This window comes from Taeniopygia guttata, chromosome 3 (genome assembly GCF_048771995.1).
Source record: "Taeniopygia guttata chromosome 3, bTaeGut7.mat, whole genome shotgun sequence".
Taxonomy (NCBI): Eukaryota; Metazoa; Chordata; class Aves; order Passeriformes; family Estrildidae; genus Taeniopygia; species Taeniopygia guttata.
In genome coordinates this window covers 79381594-79404711 of record NC_133027.1, presented here as the reverse complement: position 1 = coordinate 79404711, position 23118 = coordinate 79381594, and the positions used below count along the sequence as shown (strand labels likewise).

General features: G+C 39.7%; 2 protein-coding genes across 5 annotated transcripts in view; both read left to right on the top strand.

The window, feature by feature from the left end:
• Nucleotides 1-5412, top strand: part of LOC100230263 (protein ELYS) — a 41658-nt gene extending 36246 nt beyond the window's left edge. For all 3 annotated transcript variants that reach the window (XM_030268421.4, XM_030268422.4, XM_030268423.4), the window contains exons 33-36: nt 280-2071; nt 2850-2983; nt 3432-3538; nt 4040-5412. In XM_030268421.4, the coding sequence (XP_030124281.1) occupies nt 280-2071; nt 2850-2983; nt 3432-3538; nt 4040-4229 (2223 nt within the window). In that variant the 3' untranslated portion in view covers nt 4230-5412. The remainder of the gene's footprint in view (nt 1-279; nt 2072-2849; nt 2984-3431; nt 3539-4039) is intronic.
• A 5068-nt stretch (nt 5413-10480) lies between these two features.
• Nucleotides 10481-23118, top strand: part of LOC100231213 (protein ELYS) — a 24406-nt gene continuing 11768 nt past the window's right edge. For both annotated transcript variants that reach the window (XM_072927179.1, XM_072927178.1), the window contains exons 1-10: nt 10481-10614; nt 11785-12038; nt 15661-15841; nt 16736-16943; nt 18001-18117; nt 18787-18871; nt 20285-20435; nt 22075-22207; nt 22294-22475; nt 22942-23003. In XM_072927179.1, the coding sequence (XP_072783280.1) occupies nt 10494-10614; nt 11785-12038; nt 15661-15841; nt 16736-16943; nt 18001-18117; nt 18787-18871; nt 20285-20435; nt 22075-22207; nt 22294-22475; nt 22942-23003 (1494 nt within the window). In that variant the 5' untranslated portion in view covers nt 10481-10493. The remainder of the gene's footprint in view (nt 10615-11784; nt 12039-15660; nt 15842-16735; nt 16944-18000; nt 18118-18786; nt 18872-20284; nt 20436-22074; nt 22208-22293; nt 22476-22941; nt 23004-23118) is intronic.

Genomic DNA, 23118 nt, shown 5'->3' with positions numbered 1-23118 from the left:
TGCGTACACACCTTGTGCTGGAAAACTGCTCCTGGTCATGGGCAGTGGCAAATGGTCAGTTCTGAACAGAAATATCAGAAACAGAGCATGTGAACTGTACACAGGGACATCTCTGATCCCTGTTCCTCAAATACCTAAATGCTTAGCTGGAGTACAAAAGCACATTGTTTCACATTCAGGGGTGATCTTAAGGGAACTGTCTTCAGTTTCATCTAGCTCAGTGTGAAGTTAGTCTGTTTGGTATTGAATAAAGTATTAACAGACATTTTTTAACTTTAGGTTATAGAAGATGCCTCAGAACCAGCACCTGAAACATCACCATATAGTGAGCTAGATCCATCAAGCGATCTTCATTATAGCTATGAAAATATAGAGCAACAGTTTGCATGTGATTTGCCTGATAATAAAGATAGTGAATGTGATGTAGCTGAGGGAGATGGAGACCTTTTTCTAGCACAGAATAATTTTACCTTGGTTTTGGAAGGAGAAGAAGGTGAAGCAGAGATGGGAGACCCTACATCAGTAGATGCTTCTAAACTAGATGACACAACAACAGAAGAAAAGCCCGTGACCAATTTAGGAAATACTGAAAGCCAGGAACATGTTACAAACTCAGTGTCCACTGTAACTGGTGATCAGGAATCCCAAAATATTGCAGAGTCACTCCCATATGTGCCTGAACCTATTAAGGTTGCCATTGCTGAAAACTTACTGGATGTAATCAAGGACACGAGAAGTAAAGAATTTGCATCTGAAGTTGTAGAACAATCAATTCATGAAACCATAGGTAAAAAGGTAACTAGATTCCAGAAGGCAAAAGCTCCCTTAACACCTGTGCTAGAAGCAGTGGGAGAGGAAACCAGCAGACCTCATTATGGCACTGCTCCAAGGACACGCACAAGGGGTCAGATGGGTAGAAGTCCGGGTATTCTGTCAGCAGGCACTCAGCAGCTGCTGAAGACGGACAGTCCTGCTCTGCTTGGACTGTCTCCTCGGAGAAGTACCAGGCGAACAAAAGAATCATCTGAGACTCCCAGGCTCCAAACAGAGGAAAATGCTCAAGAGGAGCAAATACCTATAACACCTGTTACTCCTAGGAGAGGTAGGAAACCTAAACTGTCTAATTTAGAAAAAACAGAAAGCAGCCATTCTGATGGACAAACCTTGTCTGACAGTACACGGCCTGTTACTCCCAGAAGAGGATTAAGGAGAGCAAAGGAAGCTGCATCTGAACTCCGAGAAGAGGCTAATGAAGAAATGCCTCTTGCTGAAGGCAACATTACTGCTTCTTTTGACTCCAAAAGGACTAAAGGAGGAAAACGTTCAGCTGGAAATCCAGAAACTGGTAAGACTGACACTGATCACAAAGTAAAAACAGCAGTCAGTCCCAGTAGAAGTGCAAGAAAATTGAAAAGCTTTAATTTACAGTTTACTGAAGATACTGTCAAGGATCAACAGGTGCAGCATAGTGACCAACTTGTTTTACCTGTGCCAAGTAAAAGAGGCAGAAGGAGAAAGATTAGTTCATCAGAAGTTTCAGAAAATTCTGATCTTGATGTGTCTAAATCATCGCTTCCTCAAACAGAATTTAAACTTCCTGTCACGCCTAGAAGAAGTGCTAGGAAGGCGGCACAAAACCTCTTGGCAGACCCAGAGTCTACCTCTTCTCAGGAAGACATACATTCAGGTGTGAAAGTAGAAGCCCTTGATACTCCTAAGAGAAAAACCAGGAAAGTGCCACATGAGAACCCAGAAAAAGTTGATACTCAAGAACAAACTCCTGCAGGGCCAAGCGAGGAGCCAGCCACACCCAGGACTACGGTAAGGACGGGGCGTCGGGGCAGGAAGAGGAGAGCAATGTCTGAGGAGACCTCCCATGGGCCTGGTGGCAGTCCTTTGCTGCTTGAAGACATAAACCCCTCAGGACATGATCAGACATCAAGAGCTCTGACAGATCGTGTTACAAGAACCAGATCGAGCAGGACTGCCATCCATCAGAAACTGTCCCTTGAGGAAAATGAGGCTTTCCTTTTCTCTCCTCCTCTCACAAAGCTGACAAAGAAATTCGAAGGTAGGTACACTGTTTATATGCAAAAGAGGGCATACCCTCTTCTTTAAACCACCAAAAACAAACTGTGAGGATGGCTTTAAGTATTGTAAAGAATGTAAGCATGCAAAAGAAAAAAATTGCCAAGAGGCAGTTCATCTTTTGGCTGAAGTCTATGTGACTGCCTGCTTAGTTCTGGTAGAAATAGATTATGAGGCTGATCTAAGCCATGAAATTAAATTTAAGCTATATTTTTTGTAAGGAACTTAATTTCTGTCAGATTTTGAAAACCAGAGATTATTTGTGAATATGTGATTGCCACCCTTTCCCCCCGCAACAGAGAAATAAAGGACGTGTGTTTTCCAAATTCTGTTCGGTTTTCAAGTACAGATGAGCGACATCTTGCAACAAACTGTACAGCTGTTTAATTATGTGATTCTTTTTCATGAATGTATACTTTGTCAGTGAAGTTAGTGTACACAGGAGTCTTCTAATTAAAGTACATGGTAAATGTTTTTGAAATATGTAAGGACTGTTGATGCCTCTGGAGTATAATATCTTTGATTATGTAGGTGCAGGTAAAATCACTACATTGGCTTAGTTTTGTTTCACTATTTATGGTAAAAGAATGAATCCCTAGAGGTGGTTACTGGGGGGTAAACGCCTTTGCATGGAGTGTTTATAAAGCTGATTGGACCTTTATTTTGGGAAGCTGTTGTGCTCTTTTTTGTCAGCTGTAATTTAATATTATGATCCTTCCCGTATGATGTATGTGCATTCTAACAATGCATTGTCATTTTAGCTGGAAAAACAGACCATCCTGTGAAGTTTCAGGATTTAGACCCGGATTTGTCTTCTCGATTTGTCTTTTCACCTCCTCTTTTGAGGTCAAAGAGAAAAACTGTTCCTAGCATTTCCCGAATTGTGAAAGAAGCAGTAAGTAAAAACTCCAGTTGTCCCATGTTCTTGATTTTAATTCTGTAGCATTTTTTGAGATTGTGCTTTGCAATGCCTTGCCTTTTTCATTGGAAACATCTAAATAGAGCTTTAAATGAATCAGTTAAAAATTTTATTGTTTTTCTTCATGACAACTAGCTACAAAAGTCAGTTTTGAATCTCTGTAAATCAGAAGTTGATAAATACTGTTTTGCCTTTTGCAAAAGGCACAGTGGCTCTCTTTAAATTTACTTGGTATGTTATCTGTTAATTTCAGAATTGTAACCTTTAGGATGGTAAAATAATTTGATGTGGAAGGTTTGTTTTTGCAAACAAAGGGTAATTTTGGAAATAACTTTGGCATGATTTCTCAAGGAAAAAAAAAGTTATTATTCCATAGAAGTCTAAGAACTTGTTAATGAGTAAAATTTTTGTTGTCTTAACATAGGAGCTTCCAGCTAAAGAGGAAGAGGATACCAAATCCATAGAGTCTGGGGGAAAGCAAAAATTGAAGAGAGGTAGAACTCCAAAATCAAAAATTAAGAAAGCAAGCAAGTATGAAATAAGTTTTGAATAGTTATTTGCATTTCTTAATGTGATGGTGATTCAGCTCTTAGAAGTATCTAACTACTTCTTCCACATTTGGATGTGCAGGTCTTCTCTCACTACATCAGCCAGTCCAGCTCGCTGGTCTAATAGGCACCTTTTCCCATTTAAGGGTTTGGTTTGCTAATGGAAATGGAAGAGGGAGGGAATAGAAAAGGGCAGGTGGATACTAATTGCAGTGGTAACATTGCAATACTCTTACGTTGTCTTATTCCACCTTATGAACTCAAACTCTTCCAGTTTAGCTTCTCATGCAAGGTGGGAGTTGGCCAGACAATGAATAAAGAGAATGAAAGCAAAGCAAACCTGATTTATGTACCTTTTCTGTTTTAATTCTATCTACAAAGAAGCCCATGCATTTTTAAAATTGATTTTGGAATTCCATGTCATTTTTTTCCTCAAATATTGTTAGTACTGAAAAATTGATACTATGCCCATCCTTCTTTTCAGAACCACAAAAGAAGATTCTTGGTCACCTCCACCAGTAGAAATAAAATTCATCTCTCCTTTTGGAAGTCCAGTGGATGGAACAAAAACCAGACAGAAAGAAACTACAGATGCAGCAGGGAAGACCCTAAGAAAGAACAAGAAAAGACTGTCTAATTTTCCAAAGCCAGTTGTGCGCCGGAAGATGCTGTAACTGTTTTTTTAAGTTTATAATGTACACCACAGTTTGTAAAGTCATCAGAATTGTGTGAATTAGTAAAAAGAATAAAAATCATCTAATTTGGAACAGATAATTTATATAAATTATTGTAAAATTTCATAAAAAATGGTCTTCAGTAACTCCATATGGAGTGTGATTTCCTCAGTCAATGCAGTTTTCTATTTTATATTAAGACTTCATACATTTATATAATATGTAAATACAGCTTATTTTAGGAATGTTAAATAAAAATGTATACTCAATGTGCTTACTGTCTGATAGCTTTTTGAGAGAATATTGGGTTGAATGACCTGTATTGCTTAGAACTTTTAATGTTGGTTTGTGGGAGTTACAGACTCAAAAGTGATTCCAAAAGCTTTTAAAAAGTTTGTTTAGAATTCCTGTAACAAGTAAACATTTTAAACATACTAGTTTTAATTTTAAAATTATGTTTGACCTTCTGGCACAAATAATTTGACTTACAATACAAACTGGTAATTCCTTACATTCACAGTTAAGTTGTACTGTATTGAAGTCAGAATGTAAACAATTGTGTTTTAAGCTGTGCAATATTTTTTTTTGTATTCGTCTTAAATTTTGGGGAAGCTGCTCTTTAGTTCATAAAACCAGGTCACACCTCAGATGTGTCATTATTTCTTAAAATTTGTTCTCAGCAAAAAGTTAACTGTACAGATGATGTGATGCTTACAATAGCATATCAGATGTAAAGGGATACTACCCAGATACTTTGAAATTTGAGCCAAAATTATTTTCATAATATGACTGCTACTATAATTGAAATACTTACTGTCTGTAAACATGCTTTGCAGTATTTAAAACCTGCATATCACAGCACTGAAAACCTGATGGTAAAGCCTATATAATAGTCTGAAAAAGGTACAAAAATGTACAGAAATCTTAGTTACAAACTGTATTTTTGAATAATTATTTCATTAACAGTCTTGCGTTAAGGAGTATATGTCCCTATGAAGTTTCAATTTGTATAAATAAAGTCACAAACCTATTCTTTTAAAAGCAGACATGGAAGTACTATTTTGATGTGCAGTCTTTTAGACAATGGATTATTTTTCTGTATGTTAATTTATATATAGATGCAACTTTGAAGACTACAGAAATGGTGGAACCTGATATTAAACTTTTCAATTAGTAAAAATTACTACAGTTATTTAAGACATAAGTTATTTATTAATTAATAGCTTGTACATAGTGAATGAATGTATTAACAGTATAAGCTTGTGAAAGAAGATTGTTCTGGGGATGTGATTTTTCTATCTCAGAACAGATCATTCTAGAGAAGCAATTGCATGCACTTGAATATTTTTCTCCTTTGGGGAAGTATTCAAGATTGAATGATAGCTTAAAAAAAAGTTAAAAGTTTAAAATGTGAAAGTGGTGGTAAATGGAGACCTTTGAGCCAAGTTAGTAATTATTTTCTGTAGATTTTGTACATGAATGACTATAAATACGGTCAGAGAGGAAAGGGGAGGGAAGTTTAGCAATTTTTTATATTCACATTTCTCAGAAGTGCAGTGAATAGCTCAGAAAATGGGGTAAAAGGTCAAATTTTCAAAATTGGAATAGAATACAGGTATCAAATCTGTTTTTTGTAGTGTGCAAAGAGTATTTGTAAAATATTCCGATTAATGTCAAATTTAATTGATTGATGAAATGCTAGTGAAGATTGCCTAATAGAGTTTTAATGCATTTCTGCAATTTATACTTACATATATGTATATTTTTTGGTATAAAAATTATTCCAAAAAAATGAAACTATAGCATTAGCGGATTTTATTAGATTTTAACATCTATTTTATTTATACTTCAGCTAAAATATCCTCATTTTTCTGTGCTTAGGAAGAAAGCAAGCAATAGCAAAAGACAATTGGCAATAGATTTAATTTAGCTTTGCTGTTTTCTAGTAACTTTTTACTTAAAAGGAGTTTTAATTATGTATTGAAATGTTTTACTCTTTTTTCTCTTTTTTTGCAACTTGGATTTGGTGCACAGTTCTCCAGTGCTGATCAGTTTCCCTAGCAAACAGTTTAAAAAGGAGCCTCCTGAGCATAATGTGTATCAAGGAGTGGCCACTGAGAAATTTGAAGGACATAGAAGGAAATGGAAGCAAAACCAGACACTGTGGCTCTGTTTAGAGCCTGAGAAAAGGAAGAAGTTGGGGAACAAGTGTTAAGGTGCCAGCTCAAGGATGGGTTTGTAATGAAGTGGAGAAAACAGACTTTATGTGGGTGCTGTCGGTGTAGGCTTGCTACGTGTGTGAAGGATGAGTGGAAAAGATTTGCAGCTGTTTGCACATGGATCTGAGAAGGAGGGAGTAGCAGTGCCAGAGAAGGAAGGGCAGGAGGGACCTGTAGAGGAGGTGGGATGCATGGTGCTGGTGGATGGATGGATGCAAAAAGCTGTGGGGGCACAGAGCTGAAATTTTCTAGCAAACAAGGTGGGAATTTCACAGGAGCTATAGCTCATTGCTAAATAGAATATTCTGAAGTTTTTCTATAGAAAGGGAATTCCTTGGTTCCTTAATGTTTTTATCCCCTAAAGACGTGCTGGATGGCTAGAAGCTGAAGCCAGATTGTGCATCTGTACCTTTAGGGTGTAACCCCAGAGAAAACTCCACTGGAAGGTTGACCACCTTGGGACAGCAGAAATCTTAGATTTCAGGAAGAATAAAATGGGGTGCAATGGCAGATTTTATTTCCGAAGCACGCAGGAGGAGATATTAGTGATGGGAGGATGAATAAGGGCTGTTGAAAGGTATTTTGTAAGAAAAGAAATCTTACAGTGGAAATTATTCTCTTGAATTACCTCACAAACTTTCTTTTCTTCAAATATAAGCTAAGGCTGACTAAAGTATTTGTTCTAGGTTATAACATGAAGGAGAGTTAAATCTATTTTACTTTCAATAGCCACTGAGTGCTTGAAGTGCTAATTGATTCCTGTTGATTTTGTTTATTTGCCTTAATATTTGTACATGTCCAGTGTGCAAGTAAGGGCACAGATAACTATTTAATCCCCCATCAGAACTTTCTCTCATGGAAGACTACTCTCAGGGTTTACAGTGCAATAAATTTGTTTGCTGCAATTTCATTACTTCCCATGTAACTACTATATAGCAAAGTTGTTGATTTCTGGTGGGGGGAAAAAAGAAACTTTAGCAGAAAACAATCTACAGGTTCTCATGAGTAGTTCGGCAATGCTTGCAACCAATTAGTCTAGGCCAATCTGAAAAAAAGGAAATAATAGAAAAGGAGAGTGTTTGTTTCTTTTGTCTTTGTCTTCTGTGCAAACTTCTGGGTTTCCAGTCCAGGAATGCTTTTTTCACCAAAGTAGTCAAGGTAATGAGTCCCTTTGATATGCTTGACAATAAACGTTCTGTGGTTCCTGATTAATTAAAGCTGTTCCTAAAATGAAATGCATTTTCCAGCACTGGGCTGTGTGGATGACCAATATGTGAGGTAGAGTGAAAAATTATGTTAGTTGTGGTTATTGATTATTATTATGCAAGTTATGGTTATTGATGTGACCGTTCAGGTCAATTCCTCCTTGGCTCACAGCAGGCATTTATGTGCTGTGAATTGCTGCAGAACTTGGTTTAAACCTGAACTGAAACATGAATTATTAGTGAATGACTGCTTGCTTGTATTTTGATACTACACCTGGGATTTTAATAACAGTGAGAGAAGGATGCAGGAGGTGGGTGTGTGATTTCTGTGAAAACCAATAGCACAAGCATAGATGATCCCAGGAGTCCGGGGCACAGAAAAACCTTTGCTTTTGATCTGACCTGTTGTGACTTCTGACCCTGATAATCTTCCTTAAAGGACAAGAACAGTGTGCTCATCTCAGCAGGACCCAACAGTTACAGGGACCAGGTAAGATTTTATTTAGAGAAGCAACTAAAACTGGTTTTTACTAATACACTGCTGTAGACTGGTCTGGGTTTTTTATCTCTCCTTATTTACCTAAGTGTAATGCACGTGTCTGGTGTTCATTGGTTTGAAGTGTTATGTAGTATTACCTACGTATCTGTCATCCTGGAGCTGAACGCCAAAATGTAGCACATGCTCTCCCACAGAATCACAGATTAACCGAGTTGGAAGGGACCCACAAGGATCCAGCTCCTGCCCCTAAACACACCATGTGCCTGAGAGCATTGTCCAAACATTTCTTGAGCTCTGTGAGGCTGGTGCTGGGGAGCCTGTTCCAGTGCCCAGCCACCCTCTGGGTGAAAAAACTTTTCCTAATACCCAGCGTAAACTTCCCCTGACACAGCTTCAGGCCATTCTCTCAGGTGCTGTCACTGGGCACCGCAGAGCACAGATCAGAGCGCGCCCCCCCCCCCTTCCCCCCTTCCCCTCACGAGGAAGGTGTATCTGCAGTGAGGTCTGGCCCCAGTCCCCTCCAGCCTGATCAGACCAAGAAACCCCAGCCACTCCTTAGACAGCTTCCCCCCTAGGCCAATCTTCCTTGCTCACTGGCTGCACTGCCCGAGTTTAGCACGGCGCTGTGGCGGTGAGCCCATGCCCGTGGGTGCTGCCGCTGAGGCAGGCGGGCATGGAGAGCCAGCCCCAGCCCTGGCGGGGCCGGGGGCGCCAGCCCCAGCCCCAGCCCTGCCCGCGCACGGAGAGCCAGCCCCAGCCGTGCCCGGGCAGGCCCTGCGGGAGGGGCGGGGCATGCGCCCGCACCAGCCCGACCGCGACCTGGCGGCCGCTTAGCCGGCGTGTCTGCTGCGGGCCGCGGGGCCCGACAGCCAGGGACTGCCTGACTGCTGCTCTGGGAATTAAGGTGTCACATATAGCTTTGGAGAAGCAGTGGTGACAGGCCTTTTCTGCTGTAATGCTGGTTTGCTGGTGTGGTGGAGAGAATAGAATCCTTAAATTGACAGGAGAGAGTCACCAAACACCAGGCCTTGTTGTATGGGTTGCAGGTGTTTCTGCAGTTTGATCTTGTCAGGTTGCTGGTTGTAAAAACCTGTTGGATAATTAAATGTTCCAAATCCACCTGCATCCACTCTTGGGCAGCCTGCTCTAGGTGGTGGCTTGAGCAGCAGGGCAGTTGGACAAGATGATTGCAGTGGTTCCAGAAGGCCGTTCTAGAATTAACGTTATAAAGCCGAGATTCTAGAACTTGTGCTGGGGCGAGAAACAGTGAAATACCTCAGTGCTGTGTTCTGTACTGAGCTCCTTTGCACCTATGTCTGTTTGTCCAGATAAAGGGAGCAATGTAGAGGCAAGCATTGACTCAGCACAGACTTTAGGAACTTTTGCTTGCTTAGCCATGTCAGACAGGCGCAACACTTAAATGAAACCAGAGTTGTGTCATACAAGAGCCGCAGCAAATAGCTGGGTAAATTTGCCCTAATGTCCAATTCTGATCCATGTTAGTTTTCTCACTAAAAGGAAAATCAAAACTTTGGTCTGTATCTAATACAGAATCTTAGCTGTTATGGGCTGAGTGGGATAAAGTGGGAAGAGAGCATGGAAATCCTTTCTACTTCTTATCTTTTGCTGTAAGTTTATGCTTCCTGGCAAGCACAAACTTTAAAAAATATGATTTTTTCTGAGATCAAATCTTGCTAACCTGTCTGTATGAGTAGCCTTGAACTTGTTCTGTTGTTCTATTCGCTGTATATTATCCTTTGTGTCCCTTTTTGTTGATCTCACAGGCATCAGAAAAGCTCACAATTCTCCTTCTGCTCTGCTGTGAGATGAAAAACAGTCTTAAGCGCCGTTTCTTTTGAGCAAAAAAGAGCTACAAATGATGTATAGGAGATTTGTCACTGCGTACTGATGAAGCTTGGGTCAGTCTCAAAGATACTTATGGCTGACAGTGTTGCCTTTATAAAGGGCAACTGGCGACCTGGTCCAGGGGACAGCACGGCAGCCTGGTCTCGCCCAGGCTACTCGGGCTAATCAACGCACGCAGATACCAATGTGGCAGACGGTCGAAAAGCCTTTATTATCTCATCTCGTGGGTTTAAATAGTCTTGGGGGTCTTTGCTACGTCAGAGGGGGGTTGAGGAGTCTCAGGGGTTAGTCGGGAGTGGAAAGTTACCAGAGCAGGTGTGGTCACATGCTCCTGGGGTTAATGGATAGCGTGGGGCAGGGAGAGGGGGAAGGGTCTCTCTCTTTCCGTCACATCCCGTAGTCTTCTGTTCGCCTGTCCCTTATCTACCACATGACAGGAGTCTCTTTGCCTTGTTTTCTTTATTTGCAGTGAAGAATGCGAGACCTAACGGCTCAGGTAACGAGCAGTCTGCTGCAGTTTCCAGAGGAGACTGTTGAGGCACTTGGGAAAGATGAAATCAACCTAGATTCTGCGCTGTGTGGGAAGTTTTCTGGAGGTGAGCATTTTCCTTTAAAATTTGGATTTGGTATGAAGTTGTTATTGCCTTAAGCACAGGGTTATGGCATCAGGTTGGTTCTGTTAAGTAAAATGCAACAGGTTCTGATAGTGCTAACAGGATATTTTAATAATTAGAAGCACTGAGTTGAAATTGCAACAGCCTGCTCAAATCATGTGCTATTTAAATAATATAGCTGGCCATGCCCTCCTCAGTTTTGAATGAAATAGAAGGCAATTTTCAAGGAAGAAATAGTATGGTTTCGGGAGGTATTCTTTTTACCAGCTCAAGCTCTATGTCCATCATAGCATCGCATGCAGAAACAGTTAGAGAGACACAATATGCTCCTTTTTCTTCTCTAGTCTAAATAAAAAGCAGAAAGAGGGACAGCTCTGTTAAGCGCTGCCCATGTATTTCCAAAGTATTGACTAGGATGCAGATGAGGACCCAGTGAGAGTTGCTGACAACAGCAAAGCAGATTAAGCAGTTGACTTTCTAGGTGGTCTGAAGGTAGAGCTGGATGCCTGTCTGGATGTCTGGGCTGCTGTTAAGAGCAGGTAGAATCTTACCTACCTGACAGTACTTGCACTAATGGAGCTCATCCTTCCTTTGACCTTGAAGTTCTTCAGTAGAGGAGCAAGTGTTAAATTCTTTGGTGAAACAACACTTGTTAAATTCTTTCTGGGATCAGCACATGTAAAAGTTGTAATTATGCATGCAGTGCCCATTTTAAGATGCTTTCCTGTCCAAATCCCTGCCCAGAGTAGTTGTGTGTCAAGCAAAATTCTTAACTGGAAAGGAATTGGTTTAGATGGGCTGTGTTTGAAGTATGCTTTGAGACTTGTATTCCTGTACATATTTAGGTGTTTTTAGCAAAACCAGGCCAAGTATGGTGTACAGGCTAGAGCTCAGTCTATTGTAATCTTTATCCCACAGTCAATGTTCTTGAGTGCTGGAATGACAAGTACAAATGCCAAAGAATGGGGTTATTAATTTTAAGAAGTATTGGTTGAGGATCGCAGTGGGTGATTTAAAATAATTGTCCAGGTGTAGGCAGGTTGGCCTTCCTCTCTTAGGTGCATTTGAGGGAAAGGCCCAGTGGCAGTGCCATTGCTGTTGTTTCAGTTCTTCTGCTGGGCATTTGTTGAGAGGTGTTTCTTTTTCCTGCAGGCAGGAGTGGCTTGGCGTGGCTGGCGTGTGGCCCTCAGCTGGAGGTGGTAAACTCAGTGACTGGGGAGCGGCTCTCTGCGTATCGCTTCAGCGGAGTGAGCGAGCAGCCGCCCATTGTTCGCGTGGTGAAGGAGTTCTCTTGGCAGAAGAGGACTGGACTCCTGGTTGGGTTGGAGGAAGCAGAGGGAAGTGTTCTCTGTCTGTATGACCTTGGGATCTCAAGAGTGGTTAAAGCAGTTGTTCTTCCAGGAAGGGTATGTATCTTTTTGGGGAAATGAAAAGGTTGTATTGTTTGGTACTGCATAATCTTGTTCCAAGAAAAGCTCTTGTACATCTCTTTGTATGACTTATCCTTTTTATATTGCTTTAACATAATGTCAGTTCAGCTTATCCAGTCAGGATAGCCTTGATGTAAAATCTTCCACTTAGCGATTGCCTTATCTTTTGAGTTTACTGATAGTAAAAAAAAACATTGTAGAGCACATAGTGATGAAATTCTCTGCTTAAAAAAAAAAAAAAGGCATTGAAAACCTTTATTTTTTTTTCAGAGTAAAAAAGAAAACCCCACTGAAATTGTCTGTAATGTACCCTTTCTAAATGGCTATTCTGTCAGAAATACTGTTCCTAAAGTATCTCAGACTCCCATCATTTTGCTGTTAATGACTTTGACATGTTCCCGTCAGTCTCAGACCAGGAAGCAGTGACGTGGGAACAGAACAGATTTTTCTATTAACTTAGGATTGGAAAAAAGATTTTAGTGAGTTCTCTGTCAGGTAGTTGGCAGATTTACTTTTAGTCTGCAGTCCTTGAATCTCTGCTTGTTGAATATAGCGTTTGTGTGGATGGGATATATTGGTGCAGTGTCGGTAATTTTTTCTGCCTTCTGTAACCTTTGAATTCAAATGATGATGTGTCTTTGTGTCTCATTAATGCAGTGGAAACAAGAATCAGATTCAGTTATCACAACATCAAGATTCACTGTGTTTTCATCATTTTAGACTTTTCAGCATGTAAATACTTATTTAGCGTTCAGTTTTCCCTAACATCGTTTGGTTTGACTTGCTAGAGTACAGGTTGAAGTCTTGTTAGTAGTAAGCGTTTGTGTTAAGTTCTGAAGATACAAGTCTTACCAGTGTTTCAGTGGGTTGTTTCGCTATCTGCTCAAATTGTAGGCTCAAGGAAAGGCAGGCTGTGTGCTAGCACAAAGTTAAAATCAGTAAATTATGTTTTGGTAAGTGATGTTGATGTGTTAGGTTTTATTTCTTCTATCTAATTAAGCTAGGAAAAGCACAGGTTAAGAAATTATGTTATTAAGATTATGTTGCATGTCGAATCTGTAGCTGTGGAAGTGTTTTGAAATAGAAGCTAGTTCCAACAATCAGTTTTATTGGCATTGTTCTGTACTCAAAAAACTGACTCAAAAGACGGAGCAAAGATGAAGCCCTGCAGGAAAGAGTTGGTTGTTGGGTTGGAGGGTAGAATTTTGAAATAAAACCAAAGCTGCTCTGAAAGTTTTGCTCTTATGCCCTGAAAGCTCATGATTACAAGTATGTTTGTCCTGTTGCTTGCATTTTGCTTCCTATGTCCTTGGTATTGCGTTAGTTAAGTTGGCATAGTCAGGACACAGGTGTTGCTAATTGGAGTCTTAACTTTCAGGCTGTGAATGGGAGTAAGGGTAAGCAAAAACTAGTAGATAAAACTTGCACTTGGCTGATGTCCATATGTTTTGAATTCTTTCAGAAACTCATATTTGCATATTATGTAATGTATAGTTTGGGGGGATTGATTTGCATGAATGTTTCTCATTTTCAGATTGATTATTTTTAAAAGTAAAATGTGGATCTTTTCTTAATGTCACTTTCTGCAGTTCTGTCATTACTCTTTTAAACCTTTAATGAACTCTGTGTTTTCGGGACTATTTTCTCAATAGGTATAAATTCTGTGGACAGCTAAGTTGTACAGTTTAACTTCGAGCAACTCTGCTCCAAGGTGTCAAGTTGTTAGTGTATTAATACAGGGTGTTTATTGTTACTGTATGAATGCTTTTTAGTGTAAGAGTGGATGTTGAGTCCTTCAGAGAGTAAAGAAATCAGTTAAGAAACCCAAACTCAGGAGCTTAGAAAGAATTTTGGCATAATATCTTTTCATGTGTTTATGAGTGTCTCTTGATGGCTCTTGATATGTGTATGAGATGCAGCAGAAGACTGAAAATGTTGATGAGTATGATTTGAATTGGATTCTGAATTAAAAACATGAAGTACATGGAACTGGGTTATAATAGTTGCATGTTTCAGAACTGTTGCATGGTATTTTCCCAAATTATCCTGGTTTATATGAGGCAGAAGGGCAGCATTCAGATTCAGTGAGCTGAGAAAAGTTTTCTTTGTTCTTTACCCGGAATGAGTTGGCAAAGCATTAGGAGAATAGGAAAAAGCAGTGCATCGCAGTGTGGAAAAATATGTCATTTCAGGAGCTTCTACATGGAAAATTGAAGTAACCAGGGAACGTTTTTGGAAGCCTATCCAAAACTAGAAAAATTCATTTGGAGACAGTTGTACAATGAAAAAAATAACTTAAAAAGAACTCACAAGCAATACTTCAACCTTGACAAGTTGTGCACCAAGATGTGTTCTGTATTTCCTCCTCAGTCATGAGAAACGCAAGAATGCGAGTAATCAAAATACTTTCATTAGTACTCGGAAAAGTAGAGAGGATTAAAAATTTAATTCGAATAATAAGAAATCCGAAAGCAAATCAAGTTTCCTAAATAACTAAAGATACTTGTAAGATTTGAGTTCTTGTGTTCAAGGTGGAAGGTGGATTGTATAACAGGTGGCCAAGCTGCACAGTCATAAGCAAGATATGGGAGAGAAGTGCAGTCACAAGCTTGATATGGCATGGAAGAAAACCTCAGGGGGCCTATAAGTTTGGATATTTTTCCGCACTTCTGGGGATAAATAAACTACATAAAAAGATGGACTACCTTGAGATGCTCACTTCTTTGTTTCAGACAAACCTTTGCTGTTGCTGTACAGCTGATGTCTGCTTTCATGGTGCTGTATTTGTAAGAGGCCGGAAGATAGCCCCTATTCTTGTGTTGTGCAGCTTTAGTGCAGGAGCCCTGGTGTGCTTGTGTCTCTGCTAGAGCAGTCAATATTGTCCTGGGTGTGCTGTGAGTGCTGAAGGGTCTGTTCACCTTGTGCTGAGGTCATGGGAAGTGCTTGGCCTATGAGGGAGCAGAGAGAGCTCCTGCCTCAGGCTGAGCAAGTTCTTGTTTGGTCTCTTGCTATTGGTTTAGGCTGCCTTTTACAGAGTGCTGGTGTGCATTTAAAATTTTTGTAGGATATTATCAGTCAAAGTGAGAGCCAGCGTAGATTTTACTAAGCCAGGATCCCCCTCCAACACTTTGTAGGAATGTTTCATTCCCATGGAAATGGTGTGTCTGGTGTACCCCACGGCCACTGCCTTGTTTGCCTTGCAGCCCTGATTTATCTTACAAAATGCTGGGTAAGGAAGGCCTGGACTATATCACAGTGCTGATGAGCTTTGAGTAGTGGGAGAGCTTGATCTAGCTTTTTCTTTCCTATTTAAGTTCTTTACATGTGGTAAAGCTTCTAGCATGTAATTGATTTCATGTCTCTTCTTAGATGCAATTATTTCTAAGTAGTAAATGGAAACTGGTAAGCTATAAAGACAGAATATGCCATTTAAGTGGAGACAGCTTTCTTTCTATTCATTTCCTTTTGATTTGATACAATAGGGGACAATGATTTGTATTTAGTTTCCTATTTCTGATGTGCTAATGCTGACTTCCCTTCTGGGGATTACTCTTGAGCCTGTGGAAGAGCTTTGATATTAACGTGCAGCTCCCTGCAGGTGACTGCCATCGAACCCATCAGCAATGACGGCGGAGCCAGCGTGAGTACGCGGCACCTGCATCAGAGTCTGCGATGGCTCTTTGGAGTGGCAGCAGTGGCCACAGATGCTGGCCATGTCCTTCTGGTTGACCTTTGTTTGGATGATTTATCTTGCAGTCAGAATGAAGTAGAAGCATCAGGTAAGCTGCAGTTTTTAAACTTGAATTTAGAAGTAAGAAAATGTGTTTCTTTTCAAAACCCAGCTTGCGTCCCAATGCGGAGCCCAGCACATGCTGACTGACTACTGACATTGCTGACTGCAGACAGCAGTTTGACGTGGTATGGTTCTGAACTGGTCAAAATATGGGAGTGGCTTAATACTCCTCCTGATGTTAAGAAGGCCTCTTGCTGCCCACAGCCCTTTGCCCCTGTGATCCTTGCCAGTGGGAGGCAGGAATTTTTCCATTTGAGTCAGTGCAACTGTGGGATAGGAAGTTGGGCCAGAGGCGCCAAATTCCTTGGGAGTGTTCTCTCCTGTTTCCATTAATGACTTGGGTCAGGCTTTAGGCTTATGTTTTAAAGGAAATCTGGCTTATCAGAAATCTTGCATTTGTGTGAATGAATCCTGCAATTTGTGTTTTCAGATTGCATACACTGTTTTGGGTGTTGTCAGTGTGGCTTCAGGAGTTCATGTCTCTTCAAGTAGCTTCCTTGTGAGTCCCAGTAAAGGAATTTGTCTACAATGGTTACATTTGTACCCAGTTTTGAAATAGGAGTGAGAATCCCTGTCCCATTGGAGAGTCCTTCTGTTCTCTGAATGGGTGCATGTCATGGTTTGATGCTGGCACAATGCTAGCACCCCCATGAAAATGCAGTTTCCCAGATAAATTCTGTGAGATGCGATCCGGAACAGAGCAGAGCAGGCCCAAGCTTAATAACAGGGGAATAGCAAATGGGAGTAGCAAAAAAAGGTGCTGCAAAAATGGGTGTTTTGCTTGAAGAATTAGATTATGCAAGTTGTATAATCACATCAGTTTAAAATGCAACTGAAGTGTCATAATGCATTAATTTCTGGCCTATTTTTATGTGTGTAGATCTAGAAGTTGTCACTAGAATTCCTGCTGAAGTTCCACAAAGAAGAGAAGCTGTGACAAGGGAAGGGAGGCATCTCTGTTTTCAATTACGAAGTCCTTCAGGAACAGCAATATCAACCCTGTGCTACATAAGCAGAAGCAACCAGCTCGTTGTGGGGTTTTCTGATGGCTACTTGTCATTGGGGAACATGAAAACTTTGAAGAAGGCGTAAGTACTCACTTCCACTTGGCCATGCTTGGAGGCACAGGAGTCTCAATTTTTCTGCTTCAGGAAATGTATTAATTTCAAGAGCCCATTTTCTGTGTGTGGGATGTTTGGTATAACCTTGGTGTGTTCAGAAATCCTCTTAACTCATACATGGATTAAGTGCAGCGCCTCCTCTGCACTGGACTGCAATTGATTTCTTACCGTGTCTGTGCATAGAGGTCTTGTGGAAAGTACTGGGTCATGTCAGACAGTAGGGATGTGAGAGATCTGATTTTTTAAGTCAGTTTGTTCTGTCCTGTCGTATTCAGTGAAACAAGGCAATGTGTGTTTTTCCATGAGACAGGTTTTAGAAATTATTTTTCACAACCAGTTTCTGCAATGAGAGCATGCACTGAAAGCTTCAGTATATGAATAATGTGATTTTGCTGGTTATATTTTTTTAAGGGACCAGGATGAAACTAGTGAGACATGATAATTCAATAGCATTGATGTACATGAGCCAATTTTTCCTTGGAAGCCTTGGAGTTGAGAATAAGAAGCATGTACATTTATAAACAATAGTAAAATTAAGAAATTATTTAAAATCTGCAAAAGAGCAGCGTCACTTTAAATACGTGGTGAAATTCAGATAGGGGTTTACTTTAGCAAATCTGCTGTTACCATAATTATGCATGCATAATTAGACAGTGGAGGCAAAATTAAGTGTCAGGAAAAGATTGTGAAGGTACAACTAAGGTTCAGAAGTCTGAAAGAAAAAGTTTGTTTCAATGTCCAAATAAAGAAATGAGAAGCTCCTTGTGTTTGGTGTTGTTTTAAATATGTTCAGATTTACTGCATTTTAAGTTCAATATTGAAGTAGGCTTCAACAATAGGAACAGTATTTTCCCTAGCAGCTGAACTAATCATTTCTGTTCTTCCTCCTCAGGCAGAGGAGGACATAAATAGAGGTTATTGCTTTGATGGACAGAAATCTCCTCACCTCGATTGCTGCATAAAAGGTAGTCAGTTGCTTGATTCAATTATTTGTCCTTTCTATTTTTTTTTTTCAAACCTGCAGGCACTACACTCAGCTTGGAGGAGGAAGGATTCCTGTTTGTGCTCTTGCTTTTCAAGAGCTTGAGAATGATCTTCAAAATTGTTGCTACTTATGGGCTGTTCAGTCTACACAACAAAGGTGAATAAAAATTACAATAAGTAACTGATTTACCTATTTTTTTTAATATTTATTCACATTGAGTTGTTCCTAAAGGACAATGATGACAGTATTGCTGGTTGCTTCATGAGAGCTTCAGAATTCTTTGGAGTCCTTATGTGCTAGTTCAGCTTCTCTGGTAGAAAAGGAGCAGTGTTCAGCAAACATATCAATGGTTTCCAGCTGGGATAAGGAATAAGTCAGAATGTTGAAGGGTGCACTGCATGCAAGAGAGGGACTGGAACTTAGATGGGAAGGGGACAAACATACAGCTCTCTCTCAGCATCAGCAAGCTATTTTAGTCAGCCCAGCTGTTCATAGAATGGCAGTCTCCTTGAGCTTGACTTCAAAGCCATTTTCATGGAGAATGCTTTACTGTGAAGAGCTATTTTCGACAATTTTAGGTCCATACTGCATATTGAAGCTTTCCAGTGGTATAGTTAGCATTTGCCCCGGAAGCTGTTTGTGTCAAAATTTCCTCCTTTATGTTTTACTGGCTAAATGTGACCAATTACCATGTTCTGAGAAGCAGTGTTTTTCTTTCCAGCAAGAGCATGTTCTCAGGTTAGTTTCAGCCTAGGTCTAATAAAATGATAATGAGGATTGTAAAGCAGCTTTGTAATCAAATCTCCTCATTTATACCTTTTTCAGTGAAGGGAATGCTGTAAATTTGCATCTCCTGCAGTTAGCATTTGGTGACAGGAAATGTCTGGCATTAGGACAAGTCACGTATGAGGTAAGACAGGCCTGTGTGTAAGAGATGAAAAGATAAAGTTTCCCTGAGTATCAGTTAAGTTGGCTCTTTGTATATGAATGAAAGCTGAAATTTCTAGTCATTCATTAAAATGAATGCCTGATGAGTTTATGGAATTATAGTACTTTATCTTGTGGAACTGTCCTTTGGCATGGTGGACATCTTGTTTAGATCCTCGTCTTTTATTAAAATAAATTTTATCTTTAGTCATTTTATAAGATGAGATTCTTTGCTTAGGCTTCATGTTAGTTTTTCAAGGAGATGTTTTTGATTTTTCTTAACTACAGGGCATGTGTATGTGTTATTTCCAAAATTTCTGAATAAAATAGAATAGAATATGCATGTTTCAGGACAGATGTTACCATTTTTTCTTTTCAGTAATGAAAAACTTTTAATCTATTAATTTATTTTACACGCCTGATATTTATTTATAGCATTTCCTGGAACCATTAAAAGAGAGCTTGTCTCTTCTCAGATTAGATTAATTAAATCTATAGGATGAGAATGTGTTGTTTCATGCCAGTTCATTTTAGATCACTAAAAGTTTTGGAAACTCAGTTTTTGTTTGGAAGTAATTTTGCTGTGTTTTTTAGTTTGGTGTTTTGTTGTGCTTTTTTATTGTAGAGCTGCTGTTTGTCCACAATACACACACATTCACATGTTGGTAGACAGGTGAAATGAAAGTTGTACTGAAAAGACAGTATTTCACTTAATGCTTCCTTAGAAAATGGTGGTGGCAGAAGTTCAGGGCCATCCTTTCTGTATATTTATTTCTGTGTGTCTCAGAGGAGTTTGCTTGCTCTGTAGTAATTTGGGATCTTAAACACATTGTCCATATTCATCCCATGTTCTCTCCATAAGGAATTGAGGGATATTTCCCTGATAAGAGCTCATGTGGTTTGAAAGAAGGTTTAAAATCTCTAGGAAGTTGTCATTGTTACTAGAGAGATGAGTGTTCACTCCACTGATATGCCTGTCAATAATGTCTCCTGACAGACCTTTAACTGCTGTAATGTCAGGTTCTGTAATCAAAACATGGAGCAAAGGCTTTGTGTGAAGATGTGTTGCATTGTTTTAGATGTCTCTTTGTAAGTATATGTTCAGGTTTGTAAAGGCACTTGGATGATGCATGGAATTCTGCAACACATGTATAGATCTAGACTAACGTTAGGGAAATGCTAAATTTTGAAAATGTGCAAAAGCCTTTAGAGCCAAACTTGCCCATTATGACTTGACACTTAATTCTCGTGCATGTCAGATGTAATTCCAATTGATGGGAAGCATACAGTGAAATAAGCATATTATATCAGATATTTGCGTTAATTCATACTTAGCTATAATGTATGTTGTTATTTCAAAATTACCTTTCCTCTCTTTTTCATTTTTTATCCCCAGGGTTTTACATACTGTGTCAAACTCTTTAGTTTAGATCTCTCTGGTGGAATCTTTCCCTTGAGAGGACAGACCAGCAATACTAAATTCCTCAGCTGTCAGGCCATAGGAAAATTTCACAACCATGTTGAAAGAGAGGATAGCGTTAATGAAGGTTTGTTCTGATGTCCCTGTTTGGTTATTCTGAACTACATGTTTTGGAAATTTAAGCAATGAATGCTGTTCCATACCCACAGTCTTAAAGTCTTAAATATTCATCTAGCTGACCTTGTTGGGTTTATTAAAAAAACCTGTGTACTTAAGTTAATGTGAGACTTCTTACCCCTCTGAACATCATTCTTTAAGGGAAAAAGTAGGTTTTATTTTAGGTTTGCTGGGATGCTAGAGCAGTGAATGGGGTCATCTGTATAAGGCTGGTCAGTCAGTTTGCTCTGCCAGTTGTCTGCATTGAACAGTAAGATCATTCTATTGCTTAGTCTACTGCTTAGGAGTGTTACCTGAAATTTTTTTTATCCTGCTCAAACCTCTGGCTGCATCCAGTGTACATCCAGTGAATCTAGTTCCCCAGGCTCAGAACTGGGACCAGTCCTATGAAATATCTTCATCAATTATCTGAATGAGGGGATTGAGTGCACCCTCAGTAAGTTTGGGACAGCACTATATTGGACAAGAATGTTGATCTTCTGGGGGATAGGAAGGCTGTGCAGAGGGATCTGAACAGGCTGGATCAATGGAGCGAGGCCAAGTGTAGAAGGTTCAAACACCTCTTGCAATGCTACAGGCTTGAGGAAAAGTGGCTGAAAATGTGCCTGGTGGAAAAGTACCAAGGTGTCCTACATGACAGCTGGCTGAATATGAGCCACCCCACCACATTAAAAAACTCCAAATCCCCAAAATAACAAGAAGAAAAACCTTTTCTGTCTTGTTATTTTCAAGTATGAGGCATGGTGAAATACCTGTTAGTTTTCTGATGGTTTCTAATTAGATTTTATTCAGAGTCTGCTCAAGTTAAGTTCTTGGCACACATGAGCTTCTGCTGGATGTGTGTTGAGGCTAGCAGTGAAGTTGTCATCTCAGTTGTGAAGGTAATTGTTATATGCTAAGGCAGTTTCAGCAGCTGACAAAATTCAAATGGCACAGAAGTTCACAATGAGGCATAACAAAGTGTGTGAGAATCCCTAGTGATGAATTGAAGAGAGAACCAAGAAGCATTTTGCCAATGTTTCTTGTTCTATTAGAGTAAATGCTATTCACGTACTTTGTTTTAGACCTAGAGAATGCATTCTCCCCAGTGAAAACAAAACATTCCAATTACAGAGGGAACTGGAAGAGAACATTTTAATGTTTTATGTTAAAATCTTTATTGCTATGTCCTCTTTATATTTTTAAGTACTATATTATTTATTTAGTCTGATAATTTAATTATTTTGTTTGGCTCTTTAAGCTTCCTGTTTAGTCATATACTGAAATCAATCATGCTAGTGATGAAAAAACTGTGTATGATAAATAAAAGTATACTTTCTAAAAATAGCAATCTATGAGTTCCTATCATATTTTTCCACCAAATTATTCATCCAGCATGCAAAACTTAATTAATAATTGTGTATTTGATTTTGTATAAAACAAATATAATTTGATTAGGAAAAAGAGGCAGTGTGACTGAAGCCCACTGTACAGATGGTTGCTATTTCATAGATTTTTTTATCATTCCTACTAAAATGTTTTGTTTCATGAGTGTAATAACAGCAAATATCTCATATTTTCTACAAGAAACAATGTCTTGTCTTTGACAGTTATCTCTCCTGACACCAGTGTATCCATCTTGAGTTGGCAAGTGAATACCTATGGTCAGGGAAAACCATCAACTTACTTGGGTGTGTTTGACATCAATCGCTGGTATCATGCTCAAATGCCAGACTCATTGAGGTGGGTTTTAATTAAGTGGTTTCAATATCCCTACAAAGGGTTAATTTAAAAATTGATGTTGAGCTTATGCACTTGTTCTCTTTAAGGCCAGAAGAATTGCTTCATGATTGCCCCTATTTTGCACTGTGGTCACTGGATCCTGTAATAAGCATGACTTCTCCAAACCTCATTTTGGATATTCTGGTACACGAGCGTAGTCTGAGTCGGGGGGTTCCCCCTTCTTATCCACCACCTGAACAGTTTTTTAATCCAAGCACCTATAATTTTGGTAGGTATTTCAGTGCTTTTCATTTGAACAGTGACAAGTTTTGGTGGAGGTCAAATGCCACTTTAGTGGTTCTCTTTGATTTCTCTTGTTCATTGTTTGTCACACAAAAACCAAACAAGAAAAAGGCCCACAAACCTTCTCCAACCTGATTTCCTTGTCCTGACAAGGTACTTAGTCTTATGAAACACATCTGACAGGCTTCTGAGTTTTGGGTTTTGGGGCTTTTGTAACATAGCCTGGGAAGGGGTCGTGGTCACAAAATGAAATACCTTTGAGCTGAGGCACCTGGGTAGCACTCAAGCTTAAGTTTCTACAGACAGAGAGTAAGTAGTTTTTATGGGAAGTGTGTAAGTGATGTGATGAAGGAAAGGGGTGCTGGAGGTTTGTCTTTGCAGACAGCACTGTTTAAAAAGCATCAAGTGAAGCTAAGGTAACAAGGTCTGTCAAACGTTCCTTGTTTCTGCAGATGTGACGTGCTTGCTCAACTCGGGAGTTGTTCACATGACTTGCACCGGCTTCCAGAAGGAGGTGACTTTTTAATTGTATTGAGAGTGTCAAGAGATGAACCTTTTCTAACTTTTCTCTTGCAGTGCTTTGAGTGTGAGAGACCTCTTGATGCTCACACTGCCCATGCACACGCCTA